Source organism: Brassica napus, chromosome C7, assembly GCF_020379485.1.
Source record: "Brassica napus cultivar Da-Ae chromosome C7, Da-Ae, whole genome shotgun sequence".
NCBI classification, from domain to species: domain Eukaryota; kingdom Viridiplantae; phylum Streptophyta; class Magnoliopsida; order Brassicales; family Brassicaceae; genus Brassica; species Brassica napus.
In genome coordinates, this window is record NC_063450.1 from 34324401 (window position 1) to 34346554 (window position 22154).

The 22154-nt window shown below is 35.0% G+C and overlaps 3 protein-coding genes and 1 long non-coding RNA gene across 4 annotated transcripts; 3 read left to right on the plus strand and 1 right to left on the minus strand.

The window, feature by feature from the left end:
• The first annotated feature begins 4615 nt into the window (after nt 1-4615).
• LOC106410378 lies at nt 4616-7542 on the plus strand. Its single transcript, XM_013850869.2, has 7 exons — nt 4616-4701; nt 4766-4895; nt 4970-5089; nt 5176-5352; nt 5459-5680; nt 5757-6019; nt 6296-7542. Exons 1-7 carry the CDS (start codon nt 4616-4618, stop codon nt 6684-6686), a joined length of 1389 nt encoding a protein of 462 aa, XP_013706323.1. The 3' UTR covers nt 6687-7542.
• Nucleotides 7543-7669: 127 nt separating this feature from the next.
• Nucleotides 7670-9322, minus strand: LOC125589832. Its single transcript, XR_007326012.1, has 3 exons — nt 9125-9322; nt 8670-9045; nt 7670-8491 (listed from the first exon to the last, which is right to left on the minus strand). It is a non-coding gene; the product is annotated as an uncharacterized LOC125589832 (long non-coding RNA).
• LOC106406968 (AP-2 complex subunit mu) lies at nt 8998-12574 on the plus strand. The gene is made up of 13 exons (XM_048762391.1): nt 8998-9848; nt 9948-10125; nt 10211-10301; nt 10374-10468; nt 10587-10676; nt 10764-10812; nt 10908-11046; nt 11119-11235; nt 11313-11403; nt 11499-11641; nt 11745-11859; nt 11953-11997; nt 12208-12574. Exons 1-13 carry the CDS (start codon nt 9766-9768, stop codon nt 12286-12288), a joined length of 1317 nt encoding a protein of 438 aa, XP_048618348.1. The 5' UTR covers nt 8998-9765; the 3' UTR covers nt 12289-12574.
• A 5746-nt stretch (nt 12575-18320) lies between these two features.
• On the plus strand, nt 18321-19049 carry LOC125590569. The gene is made up of 2 exons (XM_048764179.1): nt 18321-18533; nt 18588-19049. The coding sequence occupies exons 1-2, from the start codon at nt 18321-18323 to the stop codon at nt 19047-19049; spliced, it is 675 nt and encodes a 224-aa protein (XP_048620136.1).
• The last annotated feature ends 3105 nt before the right edge of the window (nt 19050-22154 follow it).

The following is a 22154-nucleotide window of genomic DNA, read 5'->3' on the forward strand; positions in this document are numbered from 1 at the left end:
TAGTCGATTTAACCGACTTTGGAGAGGAAGCCGTCGTTCACGTAGAGGATGAACCAGTAATTGGAGAGTTTCACCAAGATCCAGATTCAGATTCATCTGGTGATGATGACTCGGAAACAGACTACCATTGAACTTATTTTTTTTTTTTTTTAAGAAATACCGAGGAAATTCCGAGGAACACTTGATATAACCTCTTTCCTTGGATAATAGTTATTTGGTTTATCTAGCAAGGCAAAGCTGAATACGAATTAAAAGCTACACAAAACACAACCAAATAAAACAAAGAAACCATGTAAAAGAAATACGAACTCATAATTAAGAAACCTAAAAAAAAACTCAGTTCAAAATTAACAGAAAATAAGACCATAAAACGTTAGAATAGAAAAGAAAATAAAATAGCCGGTGATAGCTCCTACTCCTCGTCTCCTGCTCCAGATGTTCCTGCATCGTTGGGTCTCTTGGACCTCTTTCTTACCATGTGTGTACCACTCGAACCCGAACCAGAGCTGGATGGAGAGTTGTCCCGATGAACTACATCATCCTTTTGGCAACGACACGGCCTGATACGTGAAATGGCAGCCCAGATCTTGTGTAGCATGTCGTTGTTTGTCTTTATGCTCTGATCTCTCCAATGTTGTTGCTGGCGCGAAGTGGCGTTCGGTGGAAGCTCTTGCAGCTTGTACTGGCTGGAGTCTGATGGGAGTAGCTGATGGGGTTGTGAATCATCTGGAATGGCTTGTGCAGCCTCATCTTGTCCTTCTTCATCAACCACGCCCTTGCCTTTGGTCTGATATTTTGGCGTGAAGAAGGATGGCTTGTCTACTAGTGCGGTAGCAGGGGGTAGAAACTCAACTGCAGCCTCTGAAAGTAGAGCAGTCAGGCCGATCTGAGGCAGGTGGCAGTAGAGTGTTTTCTTCGCTCGGTCCTGGAATACGTAGACGTAAGGACCATCCCGATCGATCCTCGAGTGGGGACCAGCTATGAACTCCTTACTTACTAGAGAAATGACATCCAGGTAGTTCCAAGCAATGTTGTTCGATCTGTCCAGTGCTACCTGGTGGTTCTCACAGTCTACACCCACATGTCTAAGGATCCGAGTAATCACTGCACCAAATCCACATGCATTGCTCTTGGATTTGGTTACTTTCCCCTTGTATCCTGCTAAGTTTGCGGCCAGCACCGCTCCCATGTTGAAGGCAGTAGCAGGTGGGAATGTAGAGTTTCCAAATGCCGGTAGCAAATGCCTCACACCTTGGTACAGGAGGCACAACTCCCATTGCGTGACTGATGCGGCTGTGGTTGTCCCGTATAGCAATGAGCCAATGAGGCGTGTCGCATATCTCAGTACTGGGCTCCGGATAAGTGACTCCTTTGCCTGAGAAGATCTATAAACCCCTGTGCCAATCGTTTCCCAGAAGTTCAACAGCTCTGAAGTCCAATAAAGACCATATGTCCTCTCCCCCGCACTCAATCCAAATAGTCCGCAGAGGTCTGTGAAAGATACCTCATAGTATACTTTCTGCACTACGAATGCCAGAAAACCTTCCTGATGGCTATCATCGGGACGGGTGACGTATGCGGATGCTATGAACTGGCGTACCAACTCCGGATAAGTGGGTTCCTTGAGGTTGCATAGTTGGCCTAGACCCATGTTCTGGAACAGTCCTTCAATGTCTGCTTTGATTCCCAATATTGTCATCGTCTCAGGACATGCTAGTTGTGTAGCCGGAACGGCTACCTTCTTCATGTTGTTGTAGTGGGTGGTATCAGACTTATCCCACTTCTTTGGCCTTTGCTTCTCCAGCTGTGACGAACCCGCTTCTTGTGTGTTTTTCTTTGCTGATGTTTTCGTGCGCTTCATTCTCTACAAAATAGAATCATTGCTCTCAACATGGTTATAATCAATTAAGAAGGCAAAGCTGAACATGAAAATGAAAAGCAAAATCGAGTTGTGATAAAAAAAACGAAATTGAAAAAAATTCTCTATCCCTAAATCATCTCAAATCATGTTCCAAACTCGTTGATCACAGACAATTGTGTTCTATTCCATGTTTAAACATCTGTTTCATGCATATTTGATCAAGGAATCAACACGGAAATAAGAAATTCACAAAACCCAAAAAATTGCTCAAGAACACGATTTCAGAATGTGGAGATTCGCGGAGTATACCTGTCTTAGGGTGAAGACGAGTGTAGGAATCAGGTAGAGCTCGAAAAATCAAGTGGAATAGAGCCCAAAATTGTTCAAATCGGATGATTATAGAGAGAGAAAGGGGGGGGCGAATTATAGGGGAAATCGGAGGGGATGAGAGTTCTAAGGTTTAGATCCAAAAAAGGTCGGGTTTTGCCTTATAATTCTGTTTTCCGAACACGCATCGATCGATGCGTTTTGTTTCTATAACGCATCGATCGATCACATTCTTACGGCCCGGGCCATCTTGGTAATCGATCGATGCGTTTTTGTTCTATAACGCATCGATCGATGCGTTTTTAAAAAAACATACAAGATTTTCCGAGGAAATTCCGAGGAACAATTCAGATTGTCGATCGATCGATGGGATACTCTCATCGATCGATCACAATCTTACGGCCCGGTCCATCCTAGTAATCGATCGATGCGTTTTTGTTCTATAACGCATCGATCGATGCATTTTTAAAAAACATACAAGATTTTCCGACGAAATTCCGAGGAACAATTCAGATTGTCGATAGATCGATGGGTTACTCTCATCGATCGATCACAATCTTACGGCCCCGTAAATCCTAGTAATCGATCGATGCGTTTTTGTTCTATAACGCATCGATCGATGCATTTTTAAAAAAACATACAAGATTTTCCGATGAAATTCCGAGGAACAATTCAGATTGTCGATAGATCGATGGGTTAATCTCATCGATCGATCACAATCTTACGGCCCGGTCCATCCTAGTAATCGATCGATGCGTTTTTGTTCTATAACGCATCGATCGATGCATTTTTAAAAAAACATACAAGATTTTCCGAGGAAATTCCGAGGAACAATTCAGATTGTCGATAGATCGATGGGATACTCTCATCGATCGATCACAATCTTACGGCCCGGGCCATCTTAGTAATCGATCGATTTGTTTTTGTTCAAAAACGCATCGATCGATGCGTTTTTTTTAAAAAAATTACGTTTTGAAACCCCAAACACTAGTTCGTCGGAATTTCCTCGGAATATTCCGAGGAAATTTCGAGGAAGAAGAGGGTTTCGTCGGAGTTCCCTCGGAATAATCCGAGGAAATTCCGAGGAAATAGGGTTTTTAAACCGAAAACAACGTTTTGCCGTTTGAATAACACCTATATAACCCTTATTAAGTGTCTTACGTTCATTATGAAGTCAAAAATTTGTTCCTTACCGTATAATTAACACTTTTCCGATTGTATGAACGAAATCTCGCAACATAAGAGAAACACTTATACCTTTTAACGAACGGTAAAGGGAATACTTTCAATTAGTTTTGAAATTTGTTATTTCATGGTTTATGCTCATGTATACAAAGAATCCTCAATGGTATGCATTACAATTGTATAAGAAATGAAATACGGCAAAAAAATTGATGTTTTGAAACCCCAAACACTAGTTCCTCGGTATTTCCTCGGAATATTCCGAGGAAATTCCGACGGATATTTTACTATCTGTCGGAATTTCCTCGGAATATTTTCATTTTACCGGGCAAATATTTCGCGAAAATTGAAATTAGAATTCCGACGGAATTCCGACGGATAATGTCCGTCGGACCCTAGGTTTTATAACCACGAGCCCCTTCTTCTTCCCCATTTCTCTGTTCTTCCTCTGCGCGACTCCTCTCTTTCTCTCCGGCGATTTCCCCCTGAAATCCGACGATATCTCCGGCGATCTCCCTCTTCTCTTACACAAATCATGTAAGGACCCTATCCCACTCTCTTAGGTTCTATTTGTTAGGTTTTTGTGTAGTTTTGATAGATTTTTGTTAGGGTGATTGGTTAGGATTGTGATTTGGTTGTATAATAGGTTTAGAATTGTGATTTGGTTGAATAATTTGTTTTGTTGAATTGATTTAGAATTTTTTTATAATTTTTTATTTTTTGTATTTATAAAATCAATTTTTGTATATAAAATCGATTTTTGTATTTTACAAAACGATTTTTCTATATAAATTCGATTTTTTGGATTTTACAAAAAAAATTTCTATATAAATTCGATTTTTTGGATTTTACAAAACATTTTAATTATTAAACAATTTTATTTATTAAAACTATTTTTGTTTATTAGAACTATTTTTATATATTTATTAAAAAAATTTAATATATATAAATCTTTTTCTGTGATTAAATTATTTGGGATTTTTTTTTAATAAAAAAAATTAATTTATATATTTCTGTATTTATTAAATATATTTTTTAATTTACAGGTCTCATGATGATCAGACCCGGCCTCGACAGCGTCGTGGTCGTGGTGGTACGGGGAGCCAGTCTCGGGATTCCAGCCATTTTCAGGATTCCCCTTCGCCCCACAGCTCCAACCATACATCTCCCTCTGCTGCACCCGCTCATGCTCCTCTCCCTCCCGCTGCTGCATCCGCTCCTGTTCCTCCGGGTCCTCCGGGAGTGATGAGGGTTGCGGAGTTGGTTCAACAGCCCGGTCGTGACCATCTTCCGTATCTCACTCCGTATCCACATGGACGGGGTCAAACATGGTAATTAAACATTTTTTTTTCTTTAAATTTGGATTCATTATTAACCGTTTGTTCTTTTAATAAGGTTCAACCGATCCGGGAACGGGATCAGCGCATGGATCAACCGTATGATGTACTCGGCCCTCGACAGTGGACATCCGACTTTCACTCACTTCCCAACCGACAAGCAGGTTCTGTGGTTTCGTCAGTTTGCGGTAAGTATTCTAATTTTTTACTTATATTTTTAATCTTTAATATAAATTTTCTACTAATTGTGTTTTTTTTTCAGCAAGAGTTCAACTGGAATTCCGATGAGACGCTCTTTATCTATCACCACTTCGTCCATAAAGTAATGGACAACTATGGGAAGCAGATCCACGAGTGGAAGAAGAAGTGGGAAATCAATAAGGTTCGATTTAATTTATTAAACAATTTTTTAATTTATTAAACTATTTTTTAATTTATTAAACTTTTTCTTTTTTTTTTAATTAAAAGGTCCCAAAGTCGATGAACGATACGGTCTGGAAGGAGTTGTGTGCGCATTGGGATAAGGAGGAGACGAAAGAAACTTCTTCCACCAACTCCACCAACCGCAGGAGCGACCGTAAAGGGAAGGGCATCTACAAGCATAACTTGGGTGCTCAATCTATTGCCACTCTCGGAGATCGCATGGTAAGTTCAACCGCTTTTTCTTCAATTATTTGAGTTTCAGAATTTAAATTTATTGTGCATTTCTTCTAATTTCTAATGTTTCTTTAATTTTATGTTTTTTTTCAAGGCGGAAGAAAATGATGGCGAGCCGGTCGATGATCTCGCCCTAATGAGGAGGGCGTATACCAACAAGAAGACCGGCCAGATTGATGACGGTCTTGTGAGGGACGTGGTCGACCTGGTCCAAACTCAGGTGGTAGACGAAGTGTCTCAGCTTCAAACCGAGGATGACGCTTCGACGGCTTCGACCAACTTGTCCCGGTTTCGAATCAACGAAATCGTTGAATCCGTAAGTTCTTTTTTTTTAAAGTTCAATTCATTTATTTCTTGGTTTAAATTTCTAAATTTGGCTTTTTTCTATTCAGTCGGTTCCAAAGAAGAAGGGACGTTTGTTCGGTTTGGGTCGTCGCACCCGGTCGGTTCCTCCTTCTTCTGCACCACCGCCCTTTGTTGATCCAGAAGTACTTACGGCTCAGTTGAAGGACAAAGATGATCGAATATCTTTGTTGGAGACCCAGATGGCGGCTCAACAGGCGGGCTATGAGGCACAGAGGAGGCTGAACCAGCAAATGATGGAGATGATGCAGAGGATGTACCCGAACGAGGTGTTCCCGGACGTGCCAGACCCGTAGTTTTTTTTTCCCCAATCTCGGAATGTTTTATTTTTATTTGTGAAACTTTGAATATTAATTAGTATGATTTCAATTTTACTTTTAATTTCATATTTTCGAATTTAAATTTCAGAAATTTTTTTTTTTCAAAAAAATTAATATTTTTTACATTTCGAGGAAATTAATTATATTTTTCACTACATCGATCGATGCGTTTTTGAACAAAAACGCATCGATCGATCCGTTTTTTTAAAAAAATATAGCGAGGGACATTTCCCTCGGAATTTTCCGAGGGACAACTCCCTCGGAAAATTCCGAGGAACGGATCCCTCGGAATATACCGAGGGTACAGTTCCTCGGAATAAACCGAGGAAAAAGTCCGTCGGTATACTCCTATCGATCGATGTATATATGTCCAAAAACGCATCGATCGATGAACTTCCGAGGAATTATCCCGACGAAGTTCTACCTCGGTATATTCCGAGGACTTTTCCGACAAACAAGGGTTCCTCGGAATTTCCTCGGAAATTTATTTCCTCGGAATTCCGTCGGAAAATTCCGAGGGATTTCAGAGGAAAAAAGAAATTCCGAGGAATTATTTCCGACGACGTATTTCGTCGGAATTGCGTCGGAATAACGATATTCCGACGAAATTCCGACGATTTTTTCCCTCAGAATCCTTGATGTTTTCTTGTAGTGTGATACCAAGACAAACGAACAAATCATCTAGATTTAGACACAACTCACAGATTAATGTTCCAAGTTTCAAACTTTAGTAAAAGAATTATTGAATTTACTCACAATAGCTTATGTTCCAAAGATTTCACAGATTGTGACTTCCTGGTGGAGACGGGAGACTTTCCATTGGATTTCATGGCCGTAGCAGTAGCTTCTTCAGCGGAGGTTTTCGATCAGGGTTGAACTGAAGATCATATGAAGCACTTTATATAAAAGGAGGAAGAGGGGGAGGTGGAACAAAACAATTACAAAGGATTAAAGAGGATAATGGATTGAGGAAGATTTGTAACGCTGTGACGATTAAGTGGAAGAGTCAGAAGATCAAAACTTAACGCTTCCGAGACTAAAGGCTAGATGGGCTTGAGTTGCCATTTAAAAATATATACACAGCCCAAACGAATGACCAGTTTTGTCTTAAAGCTCTTCTGACGTGGCGAGTTAAAACTCTATAATTGGTGTGAATTATCAATCTGACGTGGACACCCTAAATGATGCTCATATCCACACAACTGTGATTTTTTTTTCATATGTTGCAGGATCCACGCAACTTTTTCTTTTTCTTTAATTTTTTTTTTCAGGTGGATCCCATCTCAGTCTTTTGTAACGAAGATGGCTTTTTCTTTCAGATTTTTCTTCCCATGATTTTTTTTTTAATTTTTTAAAAGAATTATTAATGATTAACATTACTAAAATTATGAAAACAAAATTAAAATTTAGATTTATCTTAAATTTTTTTTAAAAAAATAATTAAATAACAAAATAAATTATTTCAATACTATTTCAATAAATAAACAATTAATTTCAAAAGAAATTTAAGAAAATATTTATAGAATTATTTTCCTAAACGAAATTTTTCTCTTTTATTTAAAATTTATCAAATTTAAAACAAGACATTTTAATCAACAGCTAATTTCAAAATATTTATATAATTATTTCAAAAATACAAATTTAATAAAATGTGTATTTTAATAATATGTTAATCAAAAATTTCAAACATAATTTAATAAAATATTTATATTAATTTAGGTTATAAAAATATTTTCAAAATTACAAATTCAATAGATCATATATTTCAATAGTATTTTAATCAATAATTAATTTCAAAAATATTTTTAAGAAACTGTGTATACAAATTATTTTCCTTAATTAAAGTTTTATCTCTTTTATATAGCCTTAAAATTTAAAATAAGATGTTTAATATATTTTATTATTTTATATTTATAATTGAATTTAACAATCTGTATAACTTATAAATAATATTCTCTTTGTTTCATAAAGAAATAAGACACTTTTTCTTATGTAAAGATTATCATTTAAAAATCCTAATTTAGTTATATCTATTTTGAATTTAATATTAATGTAAATATGCTTTGATATTCGTCTTAAAAACTTTTGATTAAATAGATTTATTTATTAAGAACATGAATGCATTTAAATCATTTTTAATCTGTAAAAATATCAAAATTGCATTCTTCATTAAACGGGAAAGGATATATATTATTTTATATAAATTGAAAATTTTATATTATATTTTATTTATATAAATATGTATTGTCGATTACTAGCACTGCTAGAACTACCTTAAACTACCTTGGATTACCTTGTAGTACTATGTATATACATATTTCTAATGCTTGCTTTCGTCTCAGATCTTATATGATCCGCATGTTTGCTTTCGTCTCAGAACTTATATGCTTAGTAATTTCACCACTTCACCGATAATGCTCCCTGCTTTTCCTATGCCTTGAAGCCTGAAACAAAACAAAATGTATAGAAAAATGTATCGCTGGTTTTGTTGTTCTGTAGGCAAACTTTCTTCTTACATTAGATGCTTATGTTCTCTATTGTTGTGTCTCTCTTAATACTAATACCACTCAATCTTGCTAAACTAATTGTCCGACTCAAGGGGTGTAAAAGTTTGGATCTTACTCTGGTGAAATGTGGGTAAGCGCTCTCTTCAATCCATTTCATGTTGCTTCTGATTCACACAGACAACAAAATTAAGGAAATTCGTCAAACTAAATCAATTGTGTTTCGATTGACCTTGGGGGGTTTCGATTGTGGAACTACTCGACGGATTAGAAAAGAAGTTAAGAGTAAAAAAGGAATTTGTTCCGTTCAAGCACGAGAAAGGATACGAGGTCTTCCACTGCACTTGCCTCCTTAGCTATCTTCTTGAATCGAAGACTCTCGTGTCTCAACATTAACAACGCCGCCACGAAATTCTCTGCTGCCGATGACGACGAACGACTCTCTGTTGTCGACTCCGTCCTCTCCTCTGTTAGCTTCCCCACGAGAATTGCGACTGCGCTCACATCAAGCATAGCCGTTCGTCCTCGGTACAACAGTCTAAGGTTACAAATGATTAAAAGTGCTTAGCTTACCAATTCACTGGATATGGCCAACGAGAATGCTCCATAACCATTTTTAGCCTGAAGAACTTCAATTAATTCGTTGGTTTCAAAGATAAAATCATAGGAAGATGCCTCTGATAGGAGGAAGAACGGGAATGTGGTGATACGAATGAGTCGTTCCGTCGTCGGAATAGAGCCTGAAATAAAACAGAGTTATGGAACTGAGCGATTTTTTCTGTTGAAGAGAAAACGAAAGCTCAGAAGAAAAAAAAGATTAAAATCTCCAAAAAAATCATGAAAGAATGATGGAAAGATCCATATGTTCTAGGTTTGGATTTGGATAATCCGATTGAACCATGGTTGGGTTTGTAATTATGCAAATTCATTAAGTCCTTAGATGTCTTTTACTCGTTTTCTAGTTTAAAAAATATTCAAAAAGAAAATCTTTTTAAAACTGGGGCATACTAGAGTTTTTGAGTAAGGTACTAGGGCATTTTAGAATAAAGTCCTCTTTTTACCACTTGGCTCAGTTTCATCTTCTTCCTCGTTTTCTCGTTCCTCCGACACCGAGATCTCGTCAAAAAATAAAAAAAAACCTCGAATTTAATATCAAATCGCCTGTAATTCAGCTAGTCTATACGATCTGTGCTTGAGAATTGCGTAGATCGAAGATGCCGGTGGCAGCTTCCGCCATCTACTTTCTGAATCTCCGTGGCGATGTTCTCATCAATCGCACTTACCGAGACGATGTCGGGTGAGAATCTACATTTTCAGCTCTAGCACTTCTAAGTAGCTCATGTGATTCGAGATTCTTGATTTCGAGCTATTCTCTAATTCCATTTTGATAAATAAGGGGAAACATGGTGGATGCATTTCGAACGCATATAATGCAGACCAAGGAGCTAGGCAACTGTCCTGTGCGTCAGATTGGTGGCTGCTCCTTCGTCTATATGCGTATCAGCAATGTCTACATCGTCATTGTTGCCAGCAGCAATGCTAATGTTGCTTGTGGCTTCAAGTTCGTTGTTGAGGTTTAAAAGTTCTTTGCATTTTGCCACAATACTTTTTGAACCTTGTTGAAATACTTAGCTACCACTGCTCTTGATTCGCGTTCAGGCTGTTGCTTTGTTCAAATCTTACTTTGGTGGAGCTTTTGATGAAGACGCTATTCGAAATAACTTTGTTCTCATTTATGAGTTGTTGGACGGTATGTAACCTCATAGATTATCTACTGTTCTATTTTATCGCAAAGACATATTATATGTGGGAATCATTGCAGAGATCATGGACTTTGGCTATCCCCAGAATCTCTCCCCTGAAATTTTGAAGCTTTATATTACTCAGGAAGGTGTACGGTCTCCATTTTCATCCAAGGTAAAGCCATCTCTGGTTCTTGCTAGTAAATCAATGTTTTCCGGCACTAAATCAAGATTTTGTTTCTTCTTTACTTCATGCATTTTCGTTTTTAAGCCTCTATTTTTTTTTATTACAGCCGAAGGACAAGCCTATACCAAATGCAACGTTGCAAGTTACGGGTGCTGTTGGTTGGAGAAGAGAGGGCCTTTCTTACAAAAAGAATGAGGTAAGTGTTTTGAGTTTATGTCTGTGTGTATATAGTTTGCTAGATTCTGTCGGTCTGTGTTGATATGATGCATTTTCACCATTGCAGGTGTTTCTGGATATTGTGGAAAGCGTAAACCTTCTTATGTCCTCTAAAGGTAGATAATTGCTTCTTCTTTTAAGGTTTCTTTTTCCTTGATTATTATCTGTAGCATTAATATGATTGTTTTTGGTGCATTATCGCATCTGTTAGGCAATGTTCTTCGGTGTGATGTGACGGGAAAAGTTCTAATGAAATGTTTCCTTTCGGGAATGCCTGATCTGAAGCTGGGGTTGAATGATAAAATTGGTCTTGAGAAGGAATCGGAAATGAAATCTCGTCCAGCTAAGAGGTACGTTCTGTCAAATCTGCGATGCACACAGCACACTAGCTACTAACTCGCTGATTCATTCTTGTGGTGCAGTGGCAAAACCATTGAGCTTGATGATGTCACATTTCACCAGTGTGTGAACCTGACAAGATTCAACTCCGAGAAGACCGTTAGTTTTGTACCACCGGATGGTGAATTTGAACTGATGAAGTAAGTTTTGGAATGTTTCTTATTGCAATTTGTTCGGCTACCAAAGTGTACTGACTACTGACTTAATAATGATACAGGTATCGTATCACAGAGGGAGTGAATCTGCCGTTCCGGGTTTTACCAACAATCAATGAACTTGGTCGTACACGCATGGAAGTAAATGTCAAGGTAAGTAGCTCAACTTCTCAGAAAACATTAAGAACAAAAAAAGTAGCTTGATCTTTGTTTTCTTACAGTCCACTTTCATGTTTTGTAATTTTCAGGTCAAAAGTGTGTTTGGTGCCAAAATGTTTGCCCTCGGCGTCGTAGTTAAGATTCCAGTGCCAAAACAAACAGCAAAAACCAACTTCCAAGTGACAACTGGTCGTGCTAAGTACAATCCATCAATCGATTGCTTGGTTTGGAAGTGAGTTTTACTCCTTGTTAAGAAATACTCCAAATGTATTATCTTTATAACTCTATTACTTGGAATTTTATCAATCATTAGCCTTCTCTCTTTAACTCCTTAGGATAAGAAAGTTTCCAGGACAAACAGAGTCCACACTAAGTGCAGAAATTGAGTTGATCTCAACAATGGGAGAAAAGAAATCTTGGACAAGGCCACCAATCCAAATGGAGTTTCAGGTCAATCTTCTTCTCTTGTTGACACTGTTAAATAGAACCAGGTTGCGAAAGGGGATTGTTAGTTTAACTATCTCAGCGTCGTGCTATTTCCAGGTGCCAATGTTCACTGCATCTGGTTTACGAGTTTGGTTCCTCAAGGTACGCTTAGTTTTCTATACGTTTCTAGGACAAAAAATGTGATGCTAAATATCGGAATCTCCAACAACCCATTTGTGACATTAAAACCCAGTTCAGATCTTTTATGTTATAAGTGTTTGCTTCTGGTCTTGAGAAAGATTGAACTCGTTACTTGGTTATCAAAACTTCACCATTTCCTTGGATTTGACCCGTAACCGGAATGTTTGATAGGTGTGGGAGAAGAGCGGTTACAATACGGTTGAGTGGGTTCGATACATTACGAAAGCGGGATCATATGAGATCAGATGCTAACCTAAAAATCACTGTTCAGCTTCAGTGACATCAGACGTGACGCTCATGGCTTCTAGTTTTTGTTCCTTAATGCAAAACAAGATATACGAGTTAAATATCTTTTATACCTCGTTCTGTTTGTTTTTGTCCATTAGAGATTTCTTTTGTTAATATTATTTCTTATGTCTTTACATTTAGAGGGTGTTATTGGTTCATATATTTTAATGGATTTGAAAATACAAGTCAAATCTAGTGTTATTGGTTCTGTAATTTTAAAATTCATATTCAAATTCATTGTTATTGGTTATATGATTTTAAAATATATATTCAAATCAATTGTTATTGGTTTTATGATTTTAAAATAGATTTTAAAATCAGGTGTTATTTAATAATAATAATTTATTTAAAGATTTGATTTAAAATTAGATTTGAATGGATGTATGAATGATTTTAAGTTTAAAATACAAAGGAGCAAATATTGAGTTGAACCATGATATTTTGACAAATCTGTATTATTGGTTTTCCTAATATCTTTTCGGCACCAAGTTTCGTATATATGTATTGCATACGTTAATTATAACAAGCACTCACAAAGATATGATTATTTTGTTAAACGGTAGTGTGCTTGTAACTTTTCCATTTAAAAACATCGAGCACTCATCACATTGATTTGAAAGTTTTCTATTTTTCCAATTGTCCAATTTCTACATTTTCCTTTCTATTTATATCGTAGTGATCGGTCTATCATAGTTATATATAATCTCTACTATACATTAGTAAATTAACACAAGAAACAAACACTTTAAAACCCTAAAAGAACATCAATGGAAGAATCACAACAAGAACCACAAGAACGTGAAAAATGTTCTTATGTTCAATGGAGTCCTCAAGAGAACCACAACACTTTAAAACACTTTAATTTTTTGGCTGATTTATGATAATCCAGTTATTTTGATTTTGAAATCTGTATCATTGATTCTGAAATCTACTTATTTGACTTTAAAATCTATGTATTTATCAAAAATTTCTAAATCCAAGAAAGAATTTTAAATTCATCAAAATACTACAACCAATAATCCACACTTAATTCGTTTTCTTCTCTTCACCACAAAACCTATACTTGCATCTTTATTTTTAAAAATTCCCCCAACATTTCACTGGAATGTCTCCTCCAAACTTCCATGTGGCCCACCCAACATGTTATGTATATCAAAACCTATTTTTATAGACATTTGCGAGAGATGGCCGGTGATATACATTGTGCATGCAAATCCAATCCAACAATGTGACCAAGTACCAACACAGAATAGAGCTAGCTACAAGTATCAACATCCATTATTGCATAACGAGTTCCTTATGGAACGATTGTCTCGTGGTTGTACATGGCCATAGAAGATGGAATTCAGAGGGCATAATTTTTTTTTTCCATCTAAAGATTCTTTGACACATTCACACAAAGTTCAGACCATGAGACAAGCGAGAAGACTGCAGCTTATCTTACATTTATTAAGGTATCATCGCTTGTGCCTTTGGTTATGTTCTTTTCGGTTTATAGTTTGATAATTTACAATCACACTAGGTGATTTTTCCGTATTCATGCACGTGTATAAATATTTACTAAGTAAATAAATTATAATAACTAATTAATTTCTTAAAACATTTAAATTATTTTATAGTGTAAATATGTAAAATATTATTTTAAATAATATTATTTTATTTTAGTTAGACATGTGATTTTATGTAGAATATTTAGTCGGTTCGGCTATCATACATGATTAGTTTGGTTGTTTTTGTTATGTGTATATTAGATTGTCGGAATTTTTGTATTAAACCCAATTATCTTTAAAATTTACTAGCTAAGATTAATGTTGTTAATTTTTATACTAAAGTGTTGTTAGTTAGTATACTACGACTAATATCTTTTTGGCTGCTTCGATTAAGTTTTGTTGAAATCTATAGATACTAAGATCAATATTTATCTTTAAGAAAGAAGAAATAAGATGAAGCATTGATAGGTTCGAACTTAAATAATCAAACCAAACATAAAATCTATTTTTGTTTTGTAAATAGTTTTTGTTATCTATTCAATTTTATAAAAACTATAAATAAAAATAAAACCAAAAATAATAACAAAAATATCATTTTTAATAATGACATAGCATTGTATTTTTTACTTATTAAAATATCTCAACTTATGTTATCTTAGTTATGTAACTATGTATAACGGTATTAGTTCACTAAAGCTATTAATTTATGATAATTAAAATATTTTTATTTTTAGTTTATTAAAAATATTGGTTGATAGAAAATTTAAATTTAGTACATTTTAATATTTAATATCTATTATGTCATTTTAGATTATGATTCAAAGGGAAAGCTATTTGTTTAGTTAAATATTATGTTTTTTTTCTGAATTTTCCTTTTTAAGAAATCATATATATATATATATATATCACTTGAGCGTTTTCATAATGTTATCATTATATATGTTGATATGGTTACCTTTCATGTGTATAAATTATGTATACAAAATTATTTAATATTTAATCTTGAAATATCTTTTTTTTTATAATATTGGATATGTAATAATTAGAATATAAATTAACACAACAAAAGGCTGAATATAATTTATTATTTTGCTTATATTTTGCTTAATTGTTTCTTACGTTCTAATTATGTATTTCTTTGTTTTCACTTATTTTTTTATCAGTTTATTGTTATCAATCAAACGCCATGCAAACTCAGAATAATATTTTATAAAATAAATTGAAAATAAAGGATCAAACAATTTATAATATATATATATATATAACCACTGAATATGTTTGTATATTAGTGAACAGTTTGAAATTTGATATATATCCATCATACACTAGATTTTAGTTTTTTATTATGATGATTTTAAAGAAAAGCTCACCATGGATAAATATCAAGGCCAAACTACAAGATGAGCCTATGATTGAGGGATCATCTGGTATTTTCAAGGAAAACAAGATGATCTCTTTCCAAAATCATGTCTGGTAGAGTAGTATCACAAAGAAAATCGAAGGTTTACTAACAAGTTCGGTTGGAGACATTTTTCAGAATGAAGTTACCATTCTCTAATATATATGCCACCACCAGTTTTAATTGTTTTTTTTGGGGAAAAGTTGCCAACCAAATAGGTAAACTCCTTTCTTCCTCAAGCAAAACCAACAAGTTTTCAACCCATTTGAGTGTTCCATTCAAGCCAAAGAGAGGCGTGTCTCAGTTACCCATACGTATGTCACAGGTTTTATACTCCTATACTAAATTCCTAAGTATCATCTCTTTTTACCTAGTCTAATGAACCCTAACTCGATTTCTCTAGAAACAATTGTGTTTCATGTCGCAACATTGAGTCGGTTCCTTAAAGTGTGTTTCTTTTAGCCAAACACAAAGAAATAGAAAAGAATAAGAAAACCATCACAAAGTTGGAAACATTCTTTTAAATATGAATCTTATTATTTATGAATTTTTTTATGAAATCAATATATATATATATATATGTATAATAGACCATGTTTTTATATTTTATAAATATAACTTTTTATATATGTGATTTGAAAACCAGTACAAAGAAAAGAAAACTAAGGTAAAATAAAATTAAATAACAAAGATTATCAAATAAGAAAAGAAAATGTTAATAATGACATTAATTATATTTTTTATAATTTATTAATCATATCATTGTAATTAGTTATTTTAATAATTAACGTGATAATGATACATAAGAAACTGACTTCTCAAATAATATTTAGACTATATGTTTTTCTGCACCATGTTCAGTAAACAAAATTTTAAATCTAATTTATATTTAAAAATAAAGTTTATTAAATATTATAGATTTTACTATTTTTTACTAATATTTAATATATATTTGATATATGTTAAATCAATTTGTATAAAACTAATAAAAATAATATAAAATTGTATAATTAGCAAATATTTAACCTAAACAATATTTATAAAATTTGTAGATATATAAGTCTAATGATCTTACGATTAGATATTTAAATTTTTAAGAAATTGTAGAAATTTTTGAAAGTTTTAGTAATACAAATTGTATAAGTATACAAAATAATAATATTTCAAAATTTGAAATGTTAGATATGAATATATTTATTTTATAGATGATGTATGAGCTATTACCATATTTTAAAAAAGTTTACCAAAAAGAAATATCAATATTAAATTTAATATATGAATTATTACCATATTCTAATAAGTTTGCCAAAAATATAAATCAACATTAAATGAAATTATACATGTCATATTTTTTCGGAAGCCATGTCATCAATTTCAGTAGCTATGTCATATTTGTTTTGTGAAATTGATTGTAAAAAAGACATGTGGCAAAATCATTTCGCAAATATACTCTAGCGGATATTTGCAAGAAAAGACAAACGATTGTTAGTATTTTAAATTCAGGAAAGTATCTCAAACGAATCATGTTGTAGCCAAAAAATTACTACTAAAATAACAATTTTTTCTATGGATTATTATTAGTAGTGTTATGAATCATGAAATGGATGGTCCATAACCTAGACCATACAAGTTCAAGACTAGAGTACATTGGAGGTTTACATCCAGCCACATGGAAGATCCATTCAACCTTAGTCTTTATGAGTTTGACCATGTCATTATGTAGAGTATCTTTGTAATCAATTCTCCCTTTGACTCCACCTTGTATGAACCACTATATATAGTGGTGTAAGCAATAAGAAATATACAACACATTCTCACAAACTTTCTCTCAAATCTTAACACGTTATCAGCACGAAGCTCTCTCCACCTGAGCAAGCTCTCCGCCGGCGACCTCCTCTCCTCCGGCCAGCCCCACGCCGGCCACTTCTCCACCTCTCTCCACTATCCGCGGATCATCTTCCTCTCTCTCTTAAGGTGGTCCATTCAGAATCCTTGTGGTGAAAAGGTAAAATAATCTAACCCTAAAATCTAAGAACACCACATATCTGAATTTTGATTATAAAGATCTATATGAATCTGAATTTTATATGAATCCTAAAACTTATAAAAAATAGAAATCTATAGATATTAAAAAGGAGAAAAATCTATAGATCTAAAATCATCTTAAATATTAATCTTGAATCCATGATCTATATGAATCATGATTCTAAGAACCTTTTGAATCATAAACAAAATTATTGAAAGATTGCAAATCCCCTTAGCTAAAAGCCATTCATAAAATTGGCTGCTCCTCTCTCCTTTTGTCATCCATGTTTCCGGATTTGATGAAAGATTAAAAAAACAAAAAAAACTCATGATTCAATCCTTTGATTGGCCTAATTACCAGATGTGAAATCATGAATGTATAATCTGGCCTAATAAAAAACCCCATCAAAATCCTCAATCCAAACTGATGTGATGTTTGCCAAATAAAATCGGCTGTTACACACATCAAAGTTTTTCTCTTGCTTGGTTTCACAACCAGCAAAATCCAATATCCAAAATTCAAAAAAAAAAAAAAAAAATATTAAATAAATAAAACAATCATGATCACCCTAAAGCCAAAATCGTTTTTGATCCTTTGTGATCAGTCAAAATCAGAATAAATGAAATATTAAAACCCATAAATGAAAATCTTTGACCATTGATGTCTGATTTTGAAAACTGGAAATCTTTTTTTGAAAAACTTTTATGATTATTTAAATGAAAATCTTTGACCATTGATGTGTGATTTTGAAAACTGAATTTTTTTTTTTGAAAAACTTTTATGATTGTTTAAATGAAAATCTTTGACTAAAGTAAATATTTATTTCAAATATTATAAACTATAATCAAGTTTTTAAAATTAGTATATCATATAATAAATTTAAAATACTTGTTTGGAAAACATTTGATTATAAAGTTATCATTTGATCACATAGTTATTATTAAAACCAACCTTGAAATCGATTTTTATGATTGAATTTTATTAGTGATGATTGAAAAATATAAAAACATTTCAAATATTTAAAATCCTCATTGATCATCTTATTATGAATCCTTATCCCTTTATGGATTATTTGATTCAGATGTCGAAAATCAACAATCTTGAGTATGCTGCCCTCAATCTCTCCGGAGACAATTACCTTCAATGGGCACTTGACACCAAGATCATCTTGAAATCCAAAAACCTTGGTGCTTGTATCACTGATGGCAATGAGTCATCTGAGAAGGATAGAAACAGTGCGATCTTAATCATACGCCATCACCTTGCTGAAAGTCTCAAAGACCAATACCTCACTGTTGAGAATCCTCTGGAACTTTGGACATAACTGAAATCCAGATATGATCACCAGAGGACGGTGCTCTTACCAAAGGCCCTATATGATTGGAGGAACCTAAGGATCCAAGACTTTAAGTCTGTGGATGAGTATAACTTGGCTCTATTCAAGATAGTCTCAAAGTTGAAACTGTGTGAAGAGACTATCACTGATGCTGACATGTTAGAGAAGACATTCTCTACATTCCACACAAGCAATGTTTTGCTTCAGCAACAATACCGAGAAAATGGTTTCTCCACCTATGCAAATTTGATCTCTTGTTTGTTGCTGGCTGAGCAAAACAATGAGTTACTCATGAGGAATAGTGAGATGAGGCCTCCTGGTGCTAAGGCATTACCTGAGGCACATGCGGCCATAGAGCCAAAAGATGAGTCTCCAAAGAAAGAGTCAAACCATCGCCGTATGAGAGGCCGTGGAAGATGGCAAGGTCGTAACCGTGGGTTTCAACCACGTGACCGTGGGTTTTCAACCACATGAACACCTTGGTCGTAGCCAAGGCCGAGGATATGGCCGAGGTAATGGCCGAGGGTGTCAACCTAGCCGTGGGTATAAGTCCGACTTCAAAACCCATGGCTCGACCAAATCTTCTTGCCATCGGTGTGGGATGACCAATCATTGGGCCAACCGATGCAAAACTCCCAGTCATCTTGTTAAACTCTACCAGGAGAGCATAAAGGGAAAGAACCATGTGGCCCATTGGGTCCATCATGATGATGAGAATGATCTCGACCATGAGGATGTTCAAGCCCATGACAATGATGACCAGACTGAATTTGAGACTTCAGATATCCTTAAAGAGGCCAATTAAGATTTCGACATCATGTTGCTTTTGTCTTTGCATTTCCCTTTGGCTTTATGTTTTTGTTCTACTACTTTGAAATAAAGTTCTATCTATGAAATAAATTTGATTTTATATATCCAGTTAAACTTCCTAAGAACATTTAAACAAAGCCAAATAAAACATTCTTATACTTAAGAAATGTCTAAGATGATGATCCTTTTCTATTTTTCATAAATGAAAGAAGACAAGAACATGCTAGTGGTGGATAGTGGATCAAGCCACACTATATTAAAAGACAAAAGATATTTTGTTAACCTCACCCTAAGAAGTGCCAATATCAATACTATAGCAGGCACAACCAGTCTTATTGAAGGCCATGGCCAGGCCCACTTAATGATGCCTAATGGCACGCATCTAGAAATTTCTGATGCATTATGTTCTCCTAAATCAAAGAGAAATTTGTTAAGTTTCAAAGACATTCGTATGAATGGTCTACATGTTGAAACTAAGAGCGAGGGAAAGAAAAAATTCCTTTTGATTTATGAAAATGCCCAAGGCCATAAGAAAGTCCTAGAGACTATCCCTGCTATATCTATGGGCCTTTATTGTGCTCATATAAACTTGATCGAGGTTAATGTCACAATGACTAAAGAGTTCAGAGAAACCTTTAACCAATGGCACGACAGGCTCGGCCATCCTGGTTCGGCTATGATGCGTAAAATACTCTTGAACTCAACTGGCCATTCCTTGAAAGAAAGGAAAATTCTCCCTAAGAGCTTCCCATGTGTTCCATGCTCACAAAGGAAATTAATAATAAGGCCATCACCTGTAAAGGTGGTTAAGGAAACATTAAACTTTCTGGAAAGGATTCAAGGCGATATATGTAGACCAATACACCCACCTTGTGGGACATTTCGATATTTTATGTTCCTCATTGATGCATCGACCAGATGGTCGCATGTTTGTTTATTAACCACTAGAAACCTGACATTTGCTAGATTACTGGCCCAGATCATAAGACTGAGAGCCTACTTTCCAGATTTTCTACTCAAAACTATTCATCTTGACAATGCTAATGAATTCAATTCCCAAGCTTTTAATGATTACTGTATGTCCAAGGGGGTAAGTGTGGAACACTCCGTGGCACATGTACATACACAGAATGGATTGGCTGAATCCTTCATTAAAAGAATCCAACTCATAGCTCGACCATTACTCATGAGGTCGAAGCTTCCAGTATCAGCTTGGGGACATGCGGTATTACATGCTGCTGAATTGATACGCATAAGGCCATCTAGTGAACACAAATATTCTCCATCCCAATTACTCTCGGGTCATGAGCCAGACGTGTCCCATATCAAAACATTTGGATGTTCTGTGTATGTTCCTATTGCACCACTACAGAGAACAAAAATGGGACCTCAAAGGAGGATGGGAATATATGTTGAATTTGACTCTCCCACCATTATTAAATATCTTGAGCCAACAACAGCAGATTTGTTTAAGGCCAGATATGCAGATTGTCATTTTGATGAATCTGAGTACCCAACATTAGGGGGAGAGCAAAGCAATAAAATGGAATCAAATATCTCTATCATGGCAAGATCCTCGGACTCAATCATGTGATTTAGAGGTCCAGAAAATAATTCATTTGCAAAAGCTAGCTAATCAATTGCCTGATTCCTTTGCTGATCCGAAAAGAGTGACTAAGTCCTATATACCAGCTTGTAATGCACCAATAAGTATTGATTTCCATGATGGACACAATCAAGTGGCTACAGAGTCTAAAGCACGTCTCAAACGTGGTAGACCAATTGGTTCCAAAGATAAAGGACCTCGGAAATTAAAGAAAGGTGCAAAAGAAACCGAGGTCATAGATTGTCCAGACAAGGCCGAAATGGCCATGCCTAAGGTACCAACCAATGAGACTCGGGACGCCGAGCCTCATAGTACTAAAGGTGCTAATGATGAGATCTCAATTAATTATCTTATGTCTGGGACAAGATGGAACCGAAAAGATGTCGACATCGATAATATATTTGCTTATAAAGTAGCCCTTGATATGATGGAATTAAATGAGGATCATGAACCCACGTCTATTCTAGAGTGCACTCAAAGATCTGATTGGCTCAAATGGAAAGAAGCCATAAACGTGGAGTTAGAATCATTAAAGAAAAGGAATGTCTTTGGATCGATTATCCTGACGCCTTCTAACATTAATCCAGTGGGATATAAGTGGGTATTTGTGAGGAAGAGAAATGAACATGGTGAAATTGTAAGATACAAAGCATGGCTTGTAGCACAAGGATTCTCACAAATACCAGGCATCGATTATGAGGAGACATACTCCCCTGTGGTGGATGCAACTACATTTCGCTTTTTAATAAGTTTGGCCATCAAAGAAAATTTGGATATGCGGTTGATGGATGTTGTAACCGCATACCTTTATGGTCCACTGGATAATGAAATATATATGAGATTACCAGAGGGTATTGAGCTTAAAGCTAACAAAGGTTCTCGAGAAGAACACTGCATAAGGCTGAACAAATCCTTATATGGACTTAAGCAAAGTGGTCGAATGTGGTATAATCGTTTAAGCGAATACCTTTCCAAAGTAGGCTATAAGAACGACCCTATCAGTCCATGTATCTTTATAAAGAAGTTTGCAAACAATGGATTTGTTATCATAGCAGTGTATGTTGATGATTTGAACATCATTGGAACCTCTGGGGAAATCGCCCAAACAGTTGAATATCTCAAGAAAGAGTTTGAAATGAAATACCTAGGTAAAACCAAAGTCT

Excerpts from the sequence above, each read along its gene's own strand:
- LOC125590569 (XM_048764179.1), top strand. The coding sequence starts at position 18,321 with ATGTCGAAAATCAACAATCTTGAGTATGCTGCCCTCAATCTCTCCGGA. Across the intron at positions 18,534-18,587 it reads TCAAAGACCAATACCTCACT|AGGACGGTGCTCTTACCAAA; the intron begins GTTGAGAATCCT and ends TATGATCACCAG.
- LOC106406968 (XM_048762391.1), top strand. The coding sequence starts at position 9,766 with ATGCCGGTGGCAGCTTCCGCCATCTACTTTCTGAATCTCCGTGGCGAT. Across the intron at positions 9,849-9,947 it reads ACTTACCGAGACGATGTCGG|GGGAAACATGGTGGATGCAT; the intron begins GTGAGAATCTAC and ends TTGATAAATAAG. Across the intron at positions 10,469-10,586 it reads GGTCTCCATTTTCATCCAAG|CCGAAGGACAAGCCTATACC; the intron begins GTAAAGCCATCT and ends TTTTTATTACAG.
- LOC106410378 (XM_013850869.2), top strand. The coding sequence starts at position 4,616 with ATGAGGGTTGCGGAGTTGGTTCAACAGCCCGGTCGTGACCATCTTCCG. Across the intron at positions 5,090-5,175 it reads AGAAGTGGGAAATCAATAAG|GTCCCAAAGTCGATGAACGA; the intron begins GTTCGATTTAAT and ends TTTAATTAAAAG. Across the intron at positions 5,681-5,756 it reads TCAACGAAATCGTTGAATCC|TCGGTTCCAAAGAAGAAGGG; the intron begins GTAAGTTCTTTT and ends TTTTCTATTCAG.